At 34.7% G+C, this 17966-nt stretch overlaps 3 protein-coding genes across 3 annotated transcripts; all 3 read left to right on the top strand.

Annotated features, from left to right (window-relative positions):
* The first annotated feature begins 2538 nt into the window (after window positions 1–2538).
* Window positions 2539–6201, top strand: LOC100796588 (uncharacterized). The gene is made up of 4 exons (XM_003542899.4): window positions 2539–3060; window positions 3170–3397; window positions 4070–4450; window positions 5606–6201. Exons 1-4 carry the CDS (start codon window positions 2647–2649, stop codon window positions 6068–6070), a joined length of 1488 nt encoding a protein of 495 aa, XP_003542947.1. The 5' UTR covers window positions 2539–2646; the 3' UTR covers window positions 6071–6201.
* Window positions 6202–9381: 3180 nt separating this feature from the next.
* On the top strand, window positions 9382–13536 carry LOC100796062 (BAG family molecular chaperone regulator 2). The gene is made up of 4 exons (XM_003542898.5): window positions 9382–9718; window positions 10344–10600; window positions 12450–12596; window positions 13054–13536. Exons 1-4 carry the CDS (start codon window positions 9502–9504, stop codon window positions 13192–13194), a joined length of 762 nt encoding a protein of 253 aa, XP_003542946.1. The 5' UTR covers window positions 9382–9501; the 3' UTR covers window positions 13195–13536.
* A 129-nt stretch (window positions 13537–13665) lies between these two features.
* Window positions 13666–17483, top strand: LOC100789899 (pentatricopeptide repeat-containing protein At4g21065). The gene has a single exon (XM_003541624.5). It carries the CDS (start codon window positions 15067–15069, stop codon window positions 16888–16890), a length of 1824 nt encoding a protein of 607 aa, XP_003541672.2. The 5' UTR covers window positions 13666–15066; the 3' UTR covers window positions 16891–17483.
* The last annotated feature ends 483 nt before the right edge of the window (window positions 17484–17966 follow it).

Raw genomic sequence — 17966 nt, 5'->3', positions numbered from 1 at the left:
ACGTGGATTGATGGACACTCTTGATCTTTGAAAAAAAAAAAGTTCAATTGAATCTCTCAATTATTAGAAAATTTAATTGGATCCTCCAATTATTTAAAAACACTTCAATTGGATTCTAAAGGTACACTTTGTTAAATACTAATTTTTGTTAAAGAGTTTAAATAATCATCTTTGATGAAGTATTCCCTCTCAAATAGATTTTCTTTGTTTATAAGATTCAAATATGAAACTTCTACTTAAAAATCAAACCTAAGTTCAATTATTTACAAGTATTTAAGATATAAACATATTTTGCATAAAAAAAATACACATAACTTCATTAAAAATGACATGATTTAATTAAATTCAGCAAAAATATATGATTTTAATAAATCTAAATAAGTAAAAAGATCCTCACAATTTAATTAAATTTATGGCTCCAAAAAATTGCATGCACAAATTTATATATAAGGTCTCACCAAAAAGAAAAAAAAAACAACAATACGAATATATTCATTCAAGGTTTGACTCATCTATAATGGTGGTTCTACTTATCTCAAAGATCAACCAAGTCATGACCAAATTTGACAACAAACTTAATACACCACTATCTCTAACATATTAGAGACACATATAAACACTTGTATCACGCATGGAGCCAACAAGATCATATTCACATACAAGGTGAGTTCCATGCTTCACCTCGGAAGTTCATGGTTAAGGCAAAGTTGTGAGAATATAATGAAGTTGTTGAGCCTCGAGATAGTCCTATGTTAAATTCATAATAGGTGGAAAAATACATTTTGACTTACCAAATCAATGAATTTCGTGATGAGTCACATTTATCATGAAGGTAACTTATGTACAAATAGACTTGTCTCATATGCCAGTACCATACATACAAGATTTTTGTGTTGTCCCTTCATGGGTTTGGTCTAACCCACCATGATGCTTCTATATATTTTGCTTTGATTATTAATATATTTGACATTTGTTAGTATAATGGTACCAACCTAATTGGAATTATGACAAGTACTTGGCTTTAGTTTAGGGCTCCTTTTGCTTAAAAAAATAAAAATAAAAATCTAGTGATTTGAGTGGACCAAAATCCATTCTTCTTAATCCTATTCCCTCACAATCTGGTGCACCTAGCATCACCCCAACCATAATTGTCTCCCAGAGTAGTTATTAGACAAATTGACCAGATTGGGTTACTTTTACAAAGTATTTTTCAATATGGGTTTGTTTTCAAACTTATTATTTTGGGGGTTGGTTTTTTTACATATGCCACCATGACCATAAGCGAAATATCCACGTGGCGCTCAGGCATGTATTTCGTCATGTACTTTAGCGGAACAAAGGATGACGTGGCAAAACAGGGATGACATTTCGCCAGTCCCTTTAACGAAATGGGTGCCTGCTGTTACTTTTTCATTTCTCATTGTAAACTATAAAGGTTTGGTGATGTTACTTTGATTTTATACCCAACATTCTAAGCTTCCAATATATCAAAAATTTGTTTAATAGCTCTTGGGACAACACGAGCATCACTCGAAAATTTGTCATTTTATAGTCAGCAATATGTTGGTTAAGATATAGAATAGACAATACAAGACCTTTTTATAGTTCTATTGATATGTAAAATATGTATGTAATATGTTAAATTTTTAATTGAAATTTAATCTACACTTTATAATTTACAGAGTCATTTTCCAAAGGTGAAATTTTTTCCCCATTTCCAATGAATCAAAGACAATATTTAATTATATTTCTTACTAACTAGTTCATATTTTAAAAAATTTGAAAGCTTGTATTTATTTAATAAATAATATAATAAGACATTTTTATTTTCCTAAAGAAAAGTTGTTTTCATGTATTTGAAAATTTAAAATTTATGATTATTTCATAATAAAAAAAATCCTCTAAAGAACATTATTATCAAATTACTCCCAAATCTTCTAACCATTTTTTTTCTCTTTTACCTTTACACATACTTTTTTTTTCGTGATTCATTATGAAAAGGCTATTTTTTTTGTTGTATCAAAATGTAAGATCCTTACTCTTCGCATTCTCTCAATGTGGTCCTCATGAAGAAAAAAGTTATTTCACGACTTCAATCCACCTTAGTTTAAAAGATAAACTAAGAAGATTGTAGGAAGGAAGTGTAAATCCACCTTATTCACGTGGTACAATGCCATCCCTGTTCCGCCTGAATCTTCACATGAAATACCTGCTGGTTTCGTTAAAGGGATGGGCGAAATGCCATCCATCCCTGTTTCGCCAAACGAATTGGCGAAATGCCATCCCTGAGCACCACGTGGATATTTCGCTTATGGTCATAGCGGAATACGTAAAAAAATCAACCCCAAAATAATAAGTTTGAAAACAAACCCATATTAAAAAATATTTTGTAAAAATAACCCAATCTGGTCAATTTGTCGTAGTTATTATCATCACTATAATTACCATTATTGATGCATTGGTTGCTTAAGAGAAAGAATTAGTAGTGTATTAAATTTTAAAAAAAGATAAGAAAAAAATTCAACACAGGTCTTGGTCTTACCTCCCTTTGAAAAGAAATGAGTGGGAAGAAGGGGGAAGAGAAGAGTGAGTGAATTGGAGGAGGAAGCGTGAGAAAAGAAAAGAAAACCTAGAGAGAGAGAGTGAATGATGTCTGGGAGCACAAGAAGGGTGGAGTTGGTGCTCAAGAACAGGTTCCTCAGTTACTTGATCTGGCAATCCATACATTCCTCTCTCATTTTCATTTCCCTTCTCTCCTTCTTCACTTCACCTCACTACCCCTTTCTCTCCTTTCTCCTCTTCCTCCCTTCCCACCTCCTCTTCTCCGCCACCCTCTCCTTTATCGCCTCCCCCCACCCCCGCCCCCGCTTCACCCTCTCTCTCCTTTTCGCCACCGTTTCCGCCTTCTCCGCCGCTCTCTCCCTCTCTGCCGCCGCTCCCGCCGCCCACACTCTCCCCGGCGTCTCCCGGTTAGGGTTTAGGGGTTTCCTCGTCGGTTCCCTCTTCGGCGCGCATTACGTCTTCAAGCGCCGATGGGTTCTTCACTTCCCCATTATTCAGGTCCTTCATTCTCTTCTCAAATGAAATGAAAAATGGTGCGCTCATTATTGTTAATAATTAAATTGTATGAATTCTGACTGTATTTGTGGCTGTGTTATCGTGGGAGCAGCGTCCTCCTTTTTTCAGCTTCAAGATGGGAGTTCCTTCAGCTGCCAGACGAGCTTTGAAGCTTTCCGTTGTTGCTTCCATTTTCTCGGGTATTTTGTTGGAGCTTCTGCCGCATCCGTTTAATTACAGCGTCGCCGCCACGGGAAGATTCTTCACCGAGCAGATTACCTCTTTTGCTGCCACTTTTGCTATCTTTTTTTCTTGGGAATTGACTCATCATTTGCATTGGGTTGGTTTTTTTCATCATACTCATTCCATTAAATTGCCACTTGTTGAGCTTGCCTAATCTCAAAAATGAAATGGCGTTATCATCTTGTGATGCATTTATTTGTCTAGTATATGGTTTTCTCAAACTAATGATCCCTACATGTTTGTAGATACGCCTTGAAAAACCTAACCCCTGTGCTCGTGCGTGCACTTGTCTGTTTTAGGTTGTATTTATATATGTTTGTTATGTTGTTGAGCTTGTTCAACCTAGGCTCTGTGATCTTTGGGAAATTGGAATCTCTCTCATTTACATTAGAATTTGGTTCTACCATTACAGCATACTTTAGCATAATGCTGAGGATGTGTTACTAGAGCTGATAATCTAAATACACATGTTTGTAGTGTTTTCTCTTTATATGGTGTAAGACTCGCAGAAAAATGTACAATCCAACTTGTCTACATGTACATGCAACGCTAAATAACAAACACCTGTGGCAATAACTGAGTTGCAATGTTATCTGAACTATCCATGATGAGCCCTGTATACATGTCTCCTGTGTGCTAGTTGGAGACATATTCAACAATTTGCAATTTTGGGTGATTTGTTTTATATGCATGTATATTCTCTACCCTTTGGATGGCAGCATTGTTACTGAATGCTGAAGTTTCTATCTTTGTTGAATATTGTACATAGGTTTTGCATACTAAGAGGTTCATATTTGCACCTCCAAAAGGATCAGCAGTGGCAGAAACAAATCCAAGTGAGCATCTCCTTTCAGCTTTGGAGGAGAGTAATCCTACATCTCTTCTTCTGTATCTTGCATATCTCGATCTCTTTATGGTTTGTGAGAACAATGTTGACACTTGGAGGCGTGCGGGATTTTTTGAAGAAACCAGTGAGACTTACAAAAGAGTAATTGCGGTGTGCTTGAAGCCGTTGGAGCATCTTGCAACAAAATTAGGTGAAGGCTTAGGAAATCCTGTTGACAAAGCCACTCAACTATCAAATCAGCTGTTGTCCCCAACTGATGCACGGCCAGATTTGAAGCACATAGAAGAACTACACAACTTTCAGGTACATTCATAACTTCATTTTTTGCTTAGTTTATACAAAACTAAAAATCCATTTGTACAACTTCCAGGTACTGTATAACTTCATTACTTTCATAGTTTATATGAAGCTAAAAAACCTTTTTTCCCCATATAAACTGGAAAACTTTAGGCATTTGGGTTCATACTGAATATTGAACTTCACCAAAAGCTTTCAAGCCTCACTGTTTGATCTTCAGTTTTTATCTGGTATGGAATATGGTTGAAAAACTTATTTTCAAAGTTAAGGAGACAAAATAAGCAAATTTGCAAGGAGTATGCTGAGAAATGCGCCACATTATAAAAAGAAACATGTAGATTGAAAGAAAAGTCATGATTTTAAAGACCCTAAGCTCTAGAAGTTCTTTTAAGTTGTAACATTGATTATTAGGCGCCCAAAACCTCACCTTGTTCTTGTTCTAACCACAAACTCCTGGCTTGAGAATGGGGTGTGTGCACATTGAATGACATTACTTTAGTGAGGGAGACTGAAAATGTCTATTATCCCTGCTGAGAAAAGAATTTGCTAAGTAATGGGATTCTATGTAATTGTAACATTGTGTTGATGTGATACGCCAACCTAATACTCCTATTTATAATAATATTTTAGGTCTATTACTAGTGTAAGATAACTAGTACAAGCTCATTCCAGTTGCACTTTTAGCATGATGATGATTATAATACCCTAATATTATATTGAATTTTCAGTATTTGACATCTAGTAAATGTGAAATTGCTCCCACAACGAATCAATGTGTGGTTTATATCTAATTCATCCCTCTTCACATGTAATGAGAAAATAAAATGAGAGGAAAAATCTGAACATTTTTCACATTTAAAAACTCATTTTTTTTAGCTTGTATAATGTTGCTGTTTAGATAATGCAATAACTATAGGTGGATGGACTTACAGAGGGAAAAGCCAACCCACAAATCCTTTGGGCTGCCTAAATATTTATGTGGGCCATTGACATGAATTGAAACCCTGTAAATTTTATTTCAATTAATAAGAAATGTTGCAAAAAGTCACTTGTTTGACCTTTCTCTGAAGAAACCTTCTAGTAGTGGGGCAACAAAGAAGCACATCCTAGCATTATGAATTTGTGGATACATATTAAAAGCATTTGTTTGCTTAAATGCAGCTATATGCGTGGTGTTCAAGGACTGCTGCCTCACTGACTGCCTGCTCACGTAAAGACGACAAGTTTGGGGTTGCTCAGCTTTCTGGGAGTAATGCTGCCGTGGTTTCAACACTGCTATCCTGCCTTCTTGCTGTTGAAAATTTCATGGGAAAGAAAACAAACCTGCAATCCCCAAATCAATTGTTGGGACCTGCTGGTATCAAATGGGCAACTGTGAATAGTGGAAGAGTTGATGTTGCTGCTGGTAAAAGAAGTGGTCCAGTAAATTCAAAAGCTTATGCTATTGCTGATGTTCTCAAGATTTCAATCTACCAAATAGTCTCTGCATTCCATGATGAGATGTTGGCTGGTGCTAAAGCAAGTCTTCTGGAGAAGGACTGGGTCACAAATGGGAAGCCACTTTTTGGTACTCGTGAGATGCTCATACAAAAATTACGTCTTTTCCTTGATTTTCGAGCTACCTAACTGCTGCATTGTACTGTGGTTTGAATGCTACTTTCCTGAAATTAAACATTCTTGTAAGACATTATACACACATGATGTTTTCAAGTGAGGATATAGAAGCAATGGAAGGAAAAAGTTTAGTTTTGCTGTTAGAAATTTGAGATGAAGGATGCCTGCATTGAATGGTAAGTTATCATTTGGATATGTTTTTTGTTGACAAGTTTTTTATGGTACTTAAATTTTGATGAGCTTTTTTAGTAATGCACAAATTCATCTTTTAAGAAAGATTTCTGTGCTTATAAAAAGTTCTTCATATTTTCTGCATGTGCATGCACCTAATCACAGATATTGGTTTTATTAGCCACTGCCTTGACGGCAATAGTTGATTTGATTTTTGACACGTTTATTTTTGTACTTGACATGTGCTGTTGGTTAACATTCATTAACATTAAGGATCAAATTAATTAATAGTTATTAAAGTTGCTGAAAAGTAAATTTGTTTTTATTGTAGTGTCAAGTACTAAATAGACTGGTGATGTCAATTATAGTGGCCTAATTGAATTTTTTTATATCAAAGTTTGATTTTAGCTGTGTAGTCTGTTTCTGTTCCTTGTTTTGAGCCATAGTGCCCTCCTGCAAACCAAAAAAAAGGAAGGATCATATTGACTAGTGGCATCAATTACAATATCCTACTCAACAAAAAATTGTAAAAGCTATTTAATCATTTAAGTAAATTTTGACTGAGTGGACGAAATTTTTGAATGTTGGCATGTGAAACTCAAGATGCTTTAACATTAAATCCTTGATAATGGTGGGTGTTATGGAGAGCTTAAAAGTTTAAAGAGACCAAGTCCTACATTACTTAGGTGAGGAGCATTTTGAGAGTTCATAAGATATTTTGTGGTTTGGACCTGTAAACAAGCTTGAGGATTGGGCTCATTTCAGGCCTAACTATGTTTATGTGTTGGGTGTTGCTAGCTGCACCCAGCATTATTGCTGGTGCACTCAACACTTAAGGAAAAAAAGACTAAAATATCCTTTATTTGTAAGACTTTTAAGTTGATCCGTAAAAGACTTACAGATCAACTTGATCCGTAAGCCTTTTACGGATCAACTTGATCCATAGAAGCCTTACGGATTAACTTGATCCGTAAGCCTTTTACGGATCAAGTTGATCCGTATGCACTTAATATCAATATACGAATCAATTTGATCCGTAGAAGCTTTACGAATCAACTTGATCCGTAAGTTTTTTACGGATCAACTTGATCCGTATACGCTTAATATCAACATACGGATCAACTTGATCCGTACGATTTACGGATCACCCTCACGCACACCCATCACAAATGCGAAGAAAGCGCAGAAACAGTTTTGACATTTAAAAAAAATGCTGGGTGCACAAACAATAAAATTGGGTGCACCTAGCAACACCCTTATGTGTTTGGGGTGCAAATTGCCAAAATCTCCCTCCTTACATGCATGATATGATGGACACTTGGACCTTACATCTTGTTGCTTTCGCTAAATTGAAATTTAATAGGTTTAATTTTACATTATCTTGACTAGGTACCTTGCTAATATTTTTTTTTTTTTACTCATTATTTTTAATGGTACTCTAATCTAATGCTATTTTTCATTACTTTTATACCGTCGTTTTTGAAAAGAGTAACTTCACTCCGCCTTTTACGTCTCCATATTTCCCGGTATGATGTAAGAAATTATTCTTTGTTCTATTACTTAGGGTCCAAATATTGGTAGAGTGTCTAGTGTTCAAATATAATCACTCTATTATAACCAACATATCAATTTGAGTGAAATTGAGTTTAGATTTTTTAAGAAAAATATTAAGTTTAAGTTTTGACAAAAAATTAAAATAAACATGATGGAAAGAAAAAATTCTACTAAAAAAGGCTAATAAAGATTAATTTCAGTAAAACTAATAAATACTTTGCAATCATAACAGTAATATTTAAATCACTCTATTATATTATGGTCGTGAGTTATCAAAGACAAATACTAACATGTTGAGTAGTGAGTTTTAGAAAGTTGGATTCACCGACTGCAGAAAAAAAAAGTTGAAAAAACGTTATTTTGTTAAGTTTTATACTGGTAGTTTAGAAAGAAAAAAAAAAGTGAAAATGCTCATTGGAAACCTTTATAATTTTATATTTCCAATTTATAATAACTATCAGTTATTTGTTTGAATATATATGTACAATTTATACATACAGATACAGTTTAGCCAATTCAACCAATAATAATTCACTTGTTATACTAGTAAATCAATAATCTACTACTCTTGATTGGATCGATGAATAATTGGAGTTTAATATCATTATTTAGCATCACCACCTAGCTAGCTATCCTTATCAATGACAACCACGATCCATTTGGCAAGTAAGCGTTATTTAGTCAAAGTGATATTCAAGTTCCCTAATCATAATTAACTTTTTCAATTGAATCCTTACTCTTAATATAACTTAACAGCAAGTTGTTAAACCTTATCTATCTATCTCAAAAAAAAAAAAAAAACTGCACTTAATCTCTCTGCAAGCAAACCCATCTACAATATCCAACAAAAGTTCCAGAAGCCACGAGCCATGCAACACAGTTGGATCAGTTGACTTTGAACTCCAATCAACGGCCATGATGACCTCTCCAACCTCAAAATCACATTACCAAATAGCACCATATATAGCCCGCATAATTTACACCCAAAGTAATGTCCCTTTTGGCCATTTCCCTGCCTACTCATGAAAACGAAACTAATCAACTTAAACCAACCACATAAAACGAAATCATTTATATCATAAACCAACCACAACAACCAAATTCAGAGATCACATAAAACGCACTAATACGAACCCTAAAACCCCTCATCCAACGGGTACCATCCACGTGTCCATTTTGAACACTAAGCAAAAGCAATATCCTCATTCGACTTGTTCCTTCAACTGTCGGCAAGCTCAGCTGTCACTACACACAAGCTAACTGACCCCTACACGTGGCATGCCCCTGATTGGTCCAAGATTGTCCTGTCATACCCCGCATGAGCATCATAATTTTCTCACTCATAAATCATTTGATAGAATATTATATGTTTTATGTTTTCACAAATGCATGTTCAGTTATAATTAGATGATATAAAATTATTTTAAATCAGGATTTATTTTTTCTTGTAATTTCCATAAACCATTCTATAGTACAATTATGATATTGATAATTTTTAATTTTATGTGATGTAGAGAGTAATAGAGATTATAACAGTACGGGAGTAATAATTAAACTTTTCCATTTTGGCTTTGTACCATATAAAATCCCCACACCCGCAAACATTACAACCTGTTTGTGTCGGTCACACTCGTCACGAGTTAGAGATATTTTCCCAAGAAGAAAAAAAACACTCTCCATTTGTGCTTGTGTTTTTTCCCGGGAAAACTGAGTTCAAAATGATGAAGAAGAAACCGAGCGCGAGAGAGAATTCGTCGTCGTCGTCGTCCACGGCGGCCAGAGAAGAAGAGAGCGAATGGGAAATGAGGCCCGGAGGAATGCTGGTGCAGAAAAGGACCGCGAATACGGATGCTGCTGTAACACGGAATTTGCGCCTCCGAATCGCCTACGGTGCTCTCCGTTACGAGATCTGCGTCAGTTCCATCGCCACTTTCGGTAAGACAAGTTCTGGATCAAAAGTACCATTATTAATTTTCTTCTGCTCTGTTTGGTTACTGAGAAAATTACTTGTTTGATGAGTTATGTTGGTGAAATTGAGTCAGGTAGCTGTTTCAGTGCAGCACTATGAATCATCATTGCAGATGCTACGTGCCCACGTAACATGGCATGAACTGTCTCAATTTTTTATTTATTTTAAGAATTTAATTAAAATGCAGAAAAAAGATATTAGTTTCTATACACGATTAACAATTTTATCATATATAATTCTCTGGTATGAAAATCCTTTATAGTATACAACAGAAATGCATACGTTATTTATTTATTTTAAGAATCATACTTAAAATAGTTTTTAACTAATTATTAGTGTAATAAGGGCGAGAGTTTAGTTGATTGAATAAAATGAATTATTGTAAACCTTCTGTGTATTTGTCCTCAATTGTTACAGATAAAAAGAAAATCTTTACATTAATAATGCCTGATAATGAATTAATGATACTCGATGTTTATGGAAGGAACGTGTGGGGATTGGTCTGGGTTGGGTGATTATTGAAATAGTTGTATGACTAATTTGCCCCCGTTGTAGTGGAATTGAGATGAAAGTGTGAAAATGACTTGACAGGGGAAGTGAAGAAGGTGCTTTGTGGGGAAACGGGGTTAGAGGTGGATGAACAGAAACTGGTGTACAGAGGCAGAGAGCGAGAAAATGGAGAGTACTTGGACGTGTGCGGAGTGAAGGACAGATCAAAAGTGGTGTTAATCCAAGACCCTTCAAGCATTGAGCGACGCTTCATCCAGATGCGTATCAACTCTAAGATCCAAACAGCACATCGCGCAATCAACAATGTCGCTGTCCAACTTGATCAGCTCGCGGACCAGGTATGTATGCAACTTCATTTTCCACTTTCTAGTACTTGAAAAGTAAGTAACTATAGTTAGACATCAAATGCATCGAACTTACTACTGTATGTTTGAGTTGCTGTTGGGGGACCTCAGAACGGCGTTTCCAAAAGAATTAGGGGTGTGTGTCTTTGGCGTTCGTCCGTTCCATCGGCTTAGAAACGTGTGCTACGCACAATGAAGGCCAACACAAACACGCCCCTACTAGTTACTGTAGAAAGAAGTATACAAATACTAGTAATAAAATAAAATAGGAATTGCAATTAGCAGCTCCTAATAAATTATGTTAGAATTGATGCTGGGTCAAAGAGTGCGTGACAGTTTTACTTGGTGGCCGGTGGGTATTGTGATGACTAAGTGATACATTGTCTTTGTTCACAAAAAAAAAAAAAAAAAAAAAGTGATAGATTGTCTTTGTCACACAGCTGGAACTGGAATGAAGTGGGGCAGTGCCAGTGGGTGTTCTGTATTTTAGTGTACCGGGAAACGCACAAAGATACAAACCGCATTAGTAATAGTAACATAACCTCTTAGGTATGTGGTGCATGTGTGGACCAAGTTTATATCAGAATGTGCGTGAATATGACATCAATTTATGTCGTTATGTGGCCTCTGAAATTTCAATTTGATAATTGGATGAGGGCCGTAAGACTCATATAATCATGCATTTCTTTTCGGTCGAGCCAAACATGTCTGGTTGATTTTTTTTAGACAGGCGAATATGTGTTTAGAGAATGAGTTATTATGGGAGAAATTTTTGCGTATACATTGTGTGCACCGAATCAATTCTTTTCTCCCAAAGGCGTGGCAGTTGGCAATGAGGTGAAAGTTAATTATTTCGTGTAAATTTTAAAGTGAATCATCAATAATTTAATCTTACATTAAGTCCATTAATCTCACATAAATATGATTTTTGGTTTCTAAATAGTCTATAAACTGAAAATCATGTTTTATTGTTAGTTGGCAAAAGCATTGTTTACCCGCTACTGCTTCAAAACGGATAAGGAAACCCTACTCAAAGTCTCAAACTGTCTTATTCTCAACCATGATCGTAACATTTGAGAAGCAAGAAGAGCTGCACAATTAAACCTCGGTGATTACGAACTTAGAATAACAGGGAATAGTTAAATAGTCAAAACCTTAATATATTTACCCGGTCCATACTCCATAGTGAATTTATTTCTTTCGAATAAATCTCACGGGACTACAGACTACCTATCAGATTAATTGAGATCTTCCAATTGAAGTGCTTAATGTTGAATTATATATAGAACATTATTGCACACACCAAATTGCTTAAGTTTCACTTTAGGGAGTTTAATTCTCTGCCAGATTTTATTTCTCTTTCCTTGGATGCGGATAATATTTTTATAATGTTTCTTCACTTTCCTGGTTCAGGCGTCCACCCCAACTAAAAATAAAAGTCCCTAAAAGTCTAAAACTCAAAATAAAAGTATTCGCTTTTTTAAACTTGTCTTTTACTTTTGGTTACAAGGATTCAAGGATAGAAGTAGGAATCATAAATGAGTGTGGTTTGACTATTTGAACTTATCCGTAAAATTTTACAAGAATGGGCGTAGATACAAACATCTTACTACAATACCACTTAACCTGCAGCCTCATACACGTATATTATTTTAATATATTAAATTTAAAATAAAAAATTATATTACATAACTATAAATAATTTATTATATATATATAGGCAATTGAGTTTTGAGTAATCACTTATATAAGTAGTAAGCACCATGTGTATGTAACTATGTAAGTGCTACCCGGGATTTTGTCCGAACATAACATACGATACAACGCATTTTCTTTCTAACAGGTCTCTGCCATTGAAAAGTCTATTTCCAACGGAGTCAAAGTACCAGAAGTTCAAATCACAACACTAATTGAGATGCTTATGAGACAAGCAATCAAATTAGAAAGCATTTCTGCAGAAGGCGGTGCCTCTGCACAGAAAAATTTGCAGGTATTTTCAATGGAATTCTACTTTGCTGTCAAGTACTTATATTAATTTCGGCATGCATTTTGTTTGGTTTCATTTGGAAATAAATGTTTCTAATTGCTATAGATAGATAATGTTTCTAAATATTTTGGTATGGGTGGGTGAACATCCTCTTTAAATAAATTTATTATTTCTTTAATCTTATCATAAAATTAATTAAAGAGGACTTGGTCGTGCTCATTTATTAAAATTAAGTGAAAAAGAAGAAGAAAGAAAGAGTAAAAAAATGAAAGAAAATTCGCTTTATTTATTTAGAATAGTTTTACCATGGAAAACATTGCTGAATATGAAGTATACAGTCTTTTGTCGACTATACCAAAAAAGTTCAATAGGAGCATAGTGTACATTTTCTCCTCAATTGGTAAGTCACATGGAGTAATTGGTTATATGCTTAATAATCTGATATGATTACATTTTCCAGGGAAAGAGAGTGCAAAAATGTGTTGAAAAACTGGATCAACTTAAGGTATCTAATGCAAGAATAAAACCTGTTGTTGTTACAACCAAGTGGGAGATCTTTGATCATCCTCCATCCTCAACCACGTGGGAATTATTCGATTGAGTTTGCTTCTCCCTCCCCTACAATATTTTTCTTTTACCCTTATTTACTCTAGTTTACTCTCCGTTGTCTATACGTACAAGCTTCTTGTTTCAGAACTCTGTCAATAAGTCTTGCTATCACACTTTTTTGTTCAAAATGCTTCTTCAAAATGGCAATTCAAATAGAAGTCAGAAATGTTAATATATATCCATATTTGTTATTTGATGGTGAATTCATTAGTCGTTTCTTTCAGGGTTGTATTTATGATCACACGCAATTTACCATTCACTATTTGTAACAGTTTAAATGTATCAATCAGTTATCTTTTGAACATTAATTAATACGTGGGGCTTTCCATTGTGATAAAGTGTGTTGGGTGCCTTAATTGTTCAAGTTCAAATCATGTGTTAGAACTTACATCAACAACCTATCATTAATTATAATCACTTTTGGGTTATGCTTGAAAGCAAGGTTTTAGAGGAAAAGAGAGGAAATGACATTGTTATACATTTCTTCTCATAATTATTTTTAAAATGATAAAATTCCAGACATATTTTTAGGGGATTACTTAGGGAATTCATAATTTTGGATAAAATATGTTTGGAGTTAAGTAAAATTTAAAAAATATTGATTTCATTTGCATAAATTTTTTCATATTAATTTGATCTATATAAAAATAAAACATATTTTTGTTAATATTAAATAATAACTTTGTTAAACGGTAAGTTGACGTGTCTAATTTATTTGTATCAAAATTAATTCAAGTAAAAAAGGTAATTTGTTTCTACAATTAATTTTTCATGAAAAAATATCAAATAAAAATATGTTTTTATTGTAGATTTTGTACACGATTATACAATGAAACCATAATTTGGTGGAAAGGACATTTTTGAAACTAAAAAAGTATCAATCTTTTGGTAGGGGTCATTAGCAAAGGGAGAGGGGCCAATAGCAACTTCTTACTTGAGTCTATTAAGTAATGATGTATTACTTATATAATTGATTTAGGTTACCATTTCCTCCTCAACAAACTATTATGGTTGCGACTGCCATTGCAATAAAAAGCCAAATTAAAATGATGATCAAACCCTCGAGAAGTGAAATCCAGTTAAAAAAAAGTTCTAAAAATGGAGAGTGAAACAAAAAAAACTTATGGAAAATCAAGGGATAATTTGTTTAAACTAAAAAAAAGATATTTTAAAAAATTAACAGATAGATAGATAATATTTACTTCTTAGAAAAAACAAATTTTTTTTTTTAATTTTAAAAAATTTAGACAAGCACATTAAAAAAAAAGTAGAAATTGTTTATTTTATTAAAAAATGATTTTTTATATAAAAAAACTCAAATAAACATGCCTAAGAAGAAACTAGATAATTTTGGGGGGAAAGTCAGAGCACAAATGAGAAAAATTTAAAAAAGCAGGGAGCCTACCCAGAACAAAGTGAACCGGGAACTAAAGATTAACTAAGGATTTTGATTCTTAACAATAATTCAATATAAAGAGAATACAAAGAGAATTACCAAAGTATTTGTGTTTGATTGTGAGAATAAAAATAGAAGAAATAAAATTTTAAAAATAAGAAATAAAATATAAATAAATTTGAATTTTAAATTGTTTGATTGAAGAGAAATATATGAGAAATAAAATGGATGAAAATAATAATTATGCTGTTTTATTTGAAATGAATAGGGTGAGAACACAAAATGGCATTACGTCACGGACAGTAACAGAATTAATCCCACTCTGGACAATCCTATGTTGTCAATTGTGATGCTCATACAATGTTAGATTCCTATATTAGTCTCTAATTGCATCGAACCTTTTCACATTGATTAGTTGATACCCATATCTTCCAGTGTTGTGATGTGAGTGTGCCTAAGCCAAGGCAAATGAACGTGTGCTCTAAACTTTGTTCATTGCTGCACAGTCACAAATCCATGTTCCATGTCACAACAAACTTCGTATCAACCACCCCAGAGAATCCACTCACCAAATGCATTTCTCTCTTGCAATTTTGTGCCTCTTCCAAACACAAACTAAAGCAAATCCATGCATTTTCCATTAGGCATGGTGTCTCACTCAACAACCCTGACATGGGCAAGCATCTTATCTTCACAATTGTGTCTCTCTCTGCACCCATGTCTTATGCTTACAACGTGTTCACTGTGATTCATAACCCCAACGTGTTCACGTGGAACACCATTATCAGGGGCTACGCTGAAAGCGATAACCCGAGCCCTGCATTTCTTTTCTATCGCCAAATGGTAGTTTCTTGCGTTGAACCTGATACTCACACTTACCCTTTTCTTTTGAAGGCTATTTCAAAGTCTTTGAATGTTAGAGAGGGGGAGGCAATACATTCGGTTACGATAAGAAATGGGTTTGAGTCGTTGGTGTTTGTTCAGAACAGTTTGCTTCATATATATGCTGCTTGTGGCGACACGGAAAGTGCATACAAGGTGTTTGAGTTAATGAAGGAGAGAGATCTCGTGGCTTGGAATTCTATGATTAATGGGTTTGCTCTTAATGGAAGGCCCAATGAAGCTTTGACTCTCTTTAGGGAGATGAGTGTGGAGGGTGTGGAGCCGGATGGGTTCACTGTGGTTAGCTTGCTATCTGCTAGTGCTGAGCTTGGAGCTCTAGAGTTAGGACGTAGGGTCCACGTGTACTTGTTGAAGGTCGGGTTGAGCAAGAACTCACATGTTACTAATTCATTGTTGGATCTTTATGCAAAGTGTGGGGCCATCAGGGAGGCTCAACGAGTGTTCAGTGAGATGAGTGAAAGGAATGCGGTGTCTTGGACATCGTTGATTGTTGGCTTGGCTGTTAATGGGTTTGGTGAGGAAGCACTTGAGCTTTTCAAAGAGATGGAGGGACAAGGACTGGTGCCTAGTGAGATCACTTTTGTTGGTGTCTTGTATGCGTGCAGCCATTGTGGGATGTTGGACGAAGGGTTTGAGTACTTTAGAAGAATGAAAGAGGAATGTGGAATCATACCTAGGATAGAGCACTATGGTTGCATGGTGGATTTGTTGAGTAGGGCGGGTTTAGTGAAACAAGCGTATGAGTATATTCAGAACATGCCAGTGCAGCCAAATGCAGTTATTTGGAGGACCTTGTTAGGGGCATGTACAATACATGGACATTTGGGTTTGGGAGAGATAGCTAGATCCCACCTATTGAACTTGGAGCCTAAACATAGTGGTGATTATGTGCTTCTTTCAAATCTTTATGCCTCCGAACGTCGTTGGTCTGATGTACAAGTGATAAGGAGGTCAATGCTGAAGGATGGTGTTAAGAAAACCCCTGGCTATAGTCTAGTTGAGTTGGGCAACCGTGTTTATGAATTTACTATGGGTGATAGATCTCATCCTCAAAGTCAGGATGTATATGCACTACTAGAGAAGATTACAGAATTGTTGAAGTTAGAAGGTTATGTGCCTCATACTGCTAATGTACTTGCAGACATAGAGGAAGAGGAGAAGGAACAAGCTTTGTCTTATCATAGTGAAAAAGTTGCAATTGCTTTTATGCTCTTAAATACACCACCAGGGACCCCAATCAGGGTTATGAAGAATTTAAGAGTTTGTGCAGATTGTCATATGGCTATCAAACTCATAGCAAAGATTTACGATAGAGAGATTGTTATCAGGGATCGCAGTAGGTTCCATCATTTTAGAGGTGGTTCATGTTCCTGTAAAGATTACTGGTAATATAGTAATCATCAGGATTTGATAATGGCATCTTGAGAGTCAAGTTCTGCATTGATTTCCAAGTACAATGTGGTGCTTTAAAATAGAGGCAGTGAGACATACTTTAATATGTTGTAATAATTCTCCGCAATCCTCTCTGCTGCAAGGGTCAACCAATTCAATTCAAGCCTCTTGATACATGGATGAGTTAGTGAACATGCTTAAGATTATGGAAGTTTGGTACAAATTGCGTATAGAATGTGTCCTTTTTACTAAATGCCCGGCCATTTGTGCTTAAGTACTAACTATATGCGCCCTTTCTTTGGAAAACGGGACTTTCTATTGGCGGAGCCAAGACTTGTCTCATATGACATACTTGTACATTACATACCCTCAAGTTTCTGTGCTTTATTGTGTTCAGTTTTCTTTTCTTGTTTCACTGTTATTAGGTGAGCCATGAAAGATAGAGAAGCCTTAAATTCAATATTTGTTAAAGGAAAAATGTAAATACACCTATTCAACTTTAGCACCTTTGCACCTACACTTGTCCAGAGAATGTGAAAGCTGTAATGAAGTTTTGCAAACAGAACAAATGATGAATATTTTGTTATAAATACACCTTTTCAAATCAGCTCGTTTGCAACTGCATTTAAGTCAATGAAGAAAACTGTTTTCTGAAAACACAACTGGCTCCATGATTTTGAAGAGTTATACAGAGGTCAACAAAATGTCGGAGGACATAGTGACATGTGAATATTAGATAATTATTCTTAAAGTTAATAAATTTAACATAATAATGGTAGGTGATTAGATAACAATGTAGAAAATATTTACATCTATTTTAAAGAAAAGTCCTATTAATAAATTATTTCTAACACTGTATTAAAATTTATTAGAAATTATCAAATTATAAGTGAGACTCATTAAATAAAAGCTGAAACTCAATTTTTTTTAATTTCAAATAATCTATATCAATAATAGGGAATGTTTAGAAAAAAGCACTTAAGAGTGTTATTATCAATTTCTTTAAAAGCCATAGATTGAGATTATTCTTTATTAGTTGATAGATAAAAATACTTTTAGTTTATGGGTATAAA

The sequence above is a fragment of the Glycine max genome, chromosome 13 (assembly GCF_000004515.6).
Source record: "Glycine max cultivar Williams 82 chromosome 13, Glycine_max_v4.0, whole genome shotgun sequence".
In the NCBI taxonomy this organism is placed as follows: Eukaryota; Viridiplantae; Streptophyta; class Magnoliopsida; order Fabales; family Fabaceae; genus Glycine; species Glycine max.
This window is presented reverse-complemented; position numbering and strand designations above follow the sequence as displayed.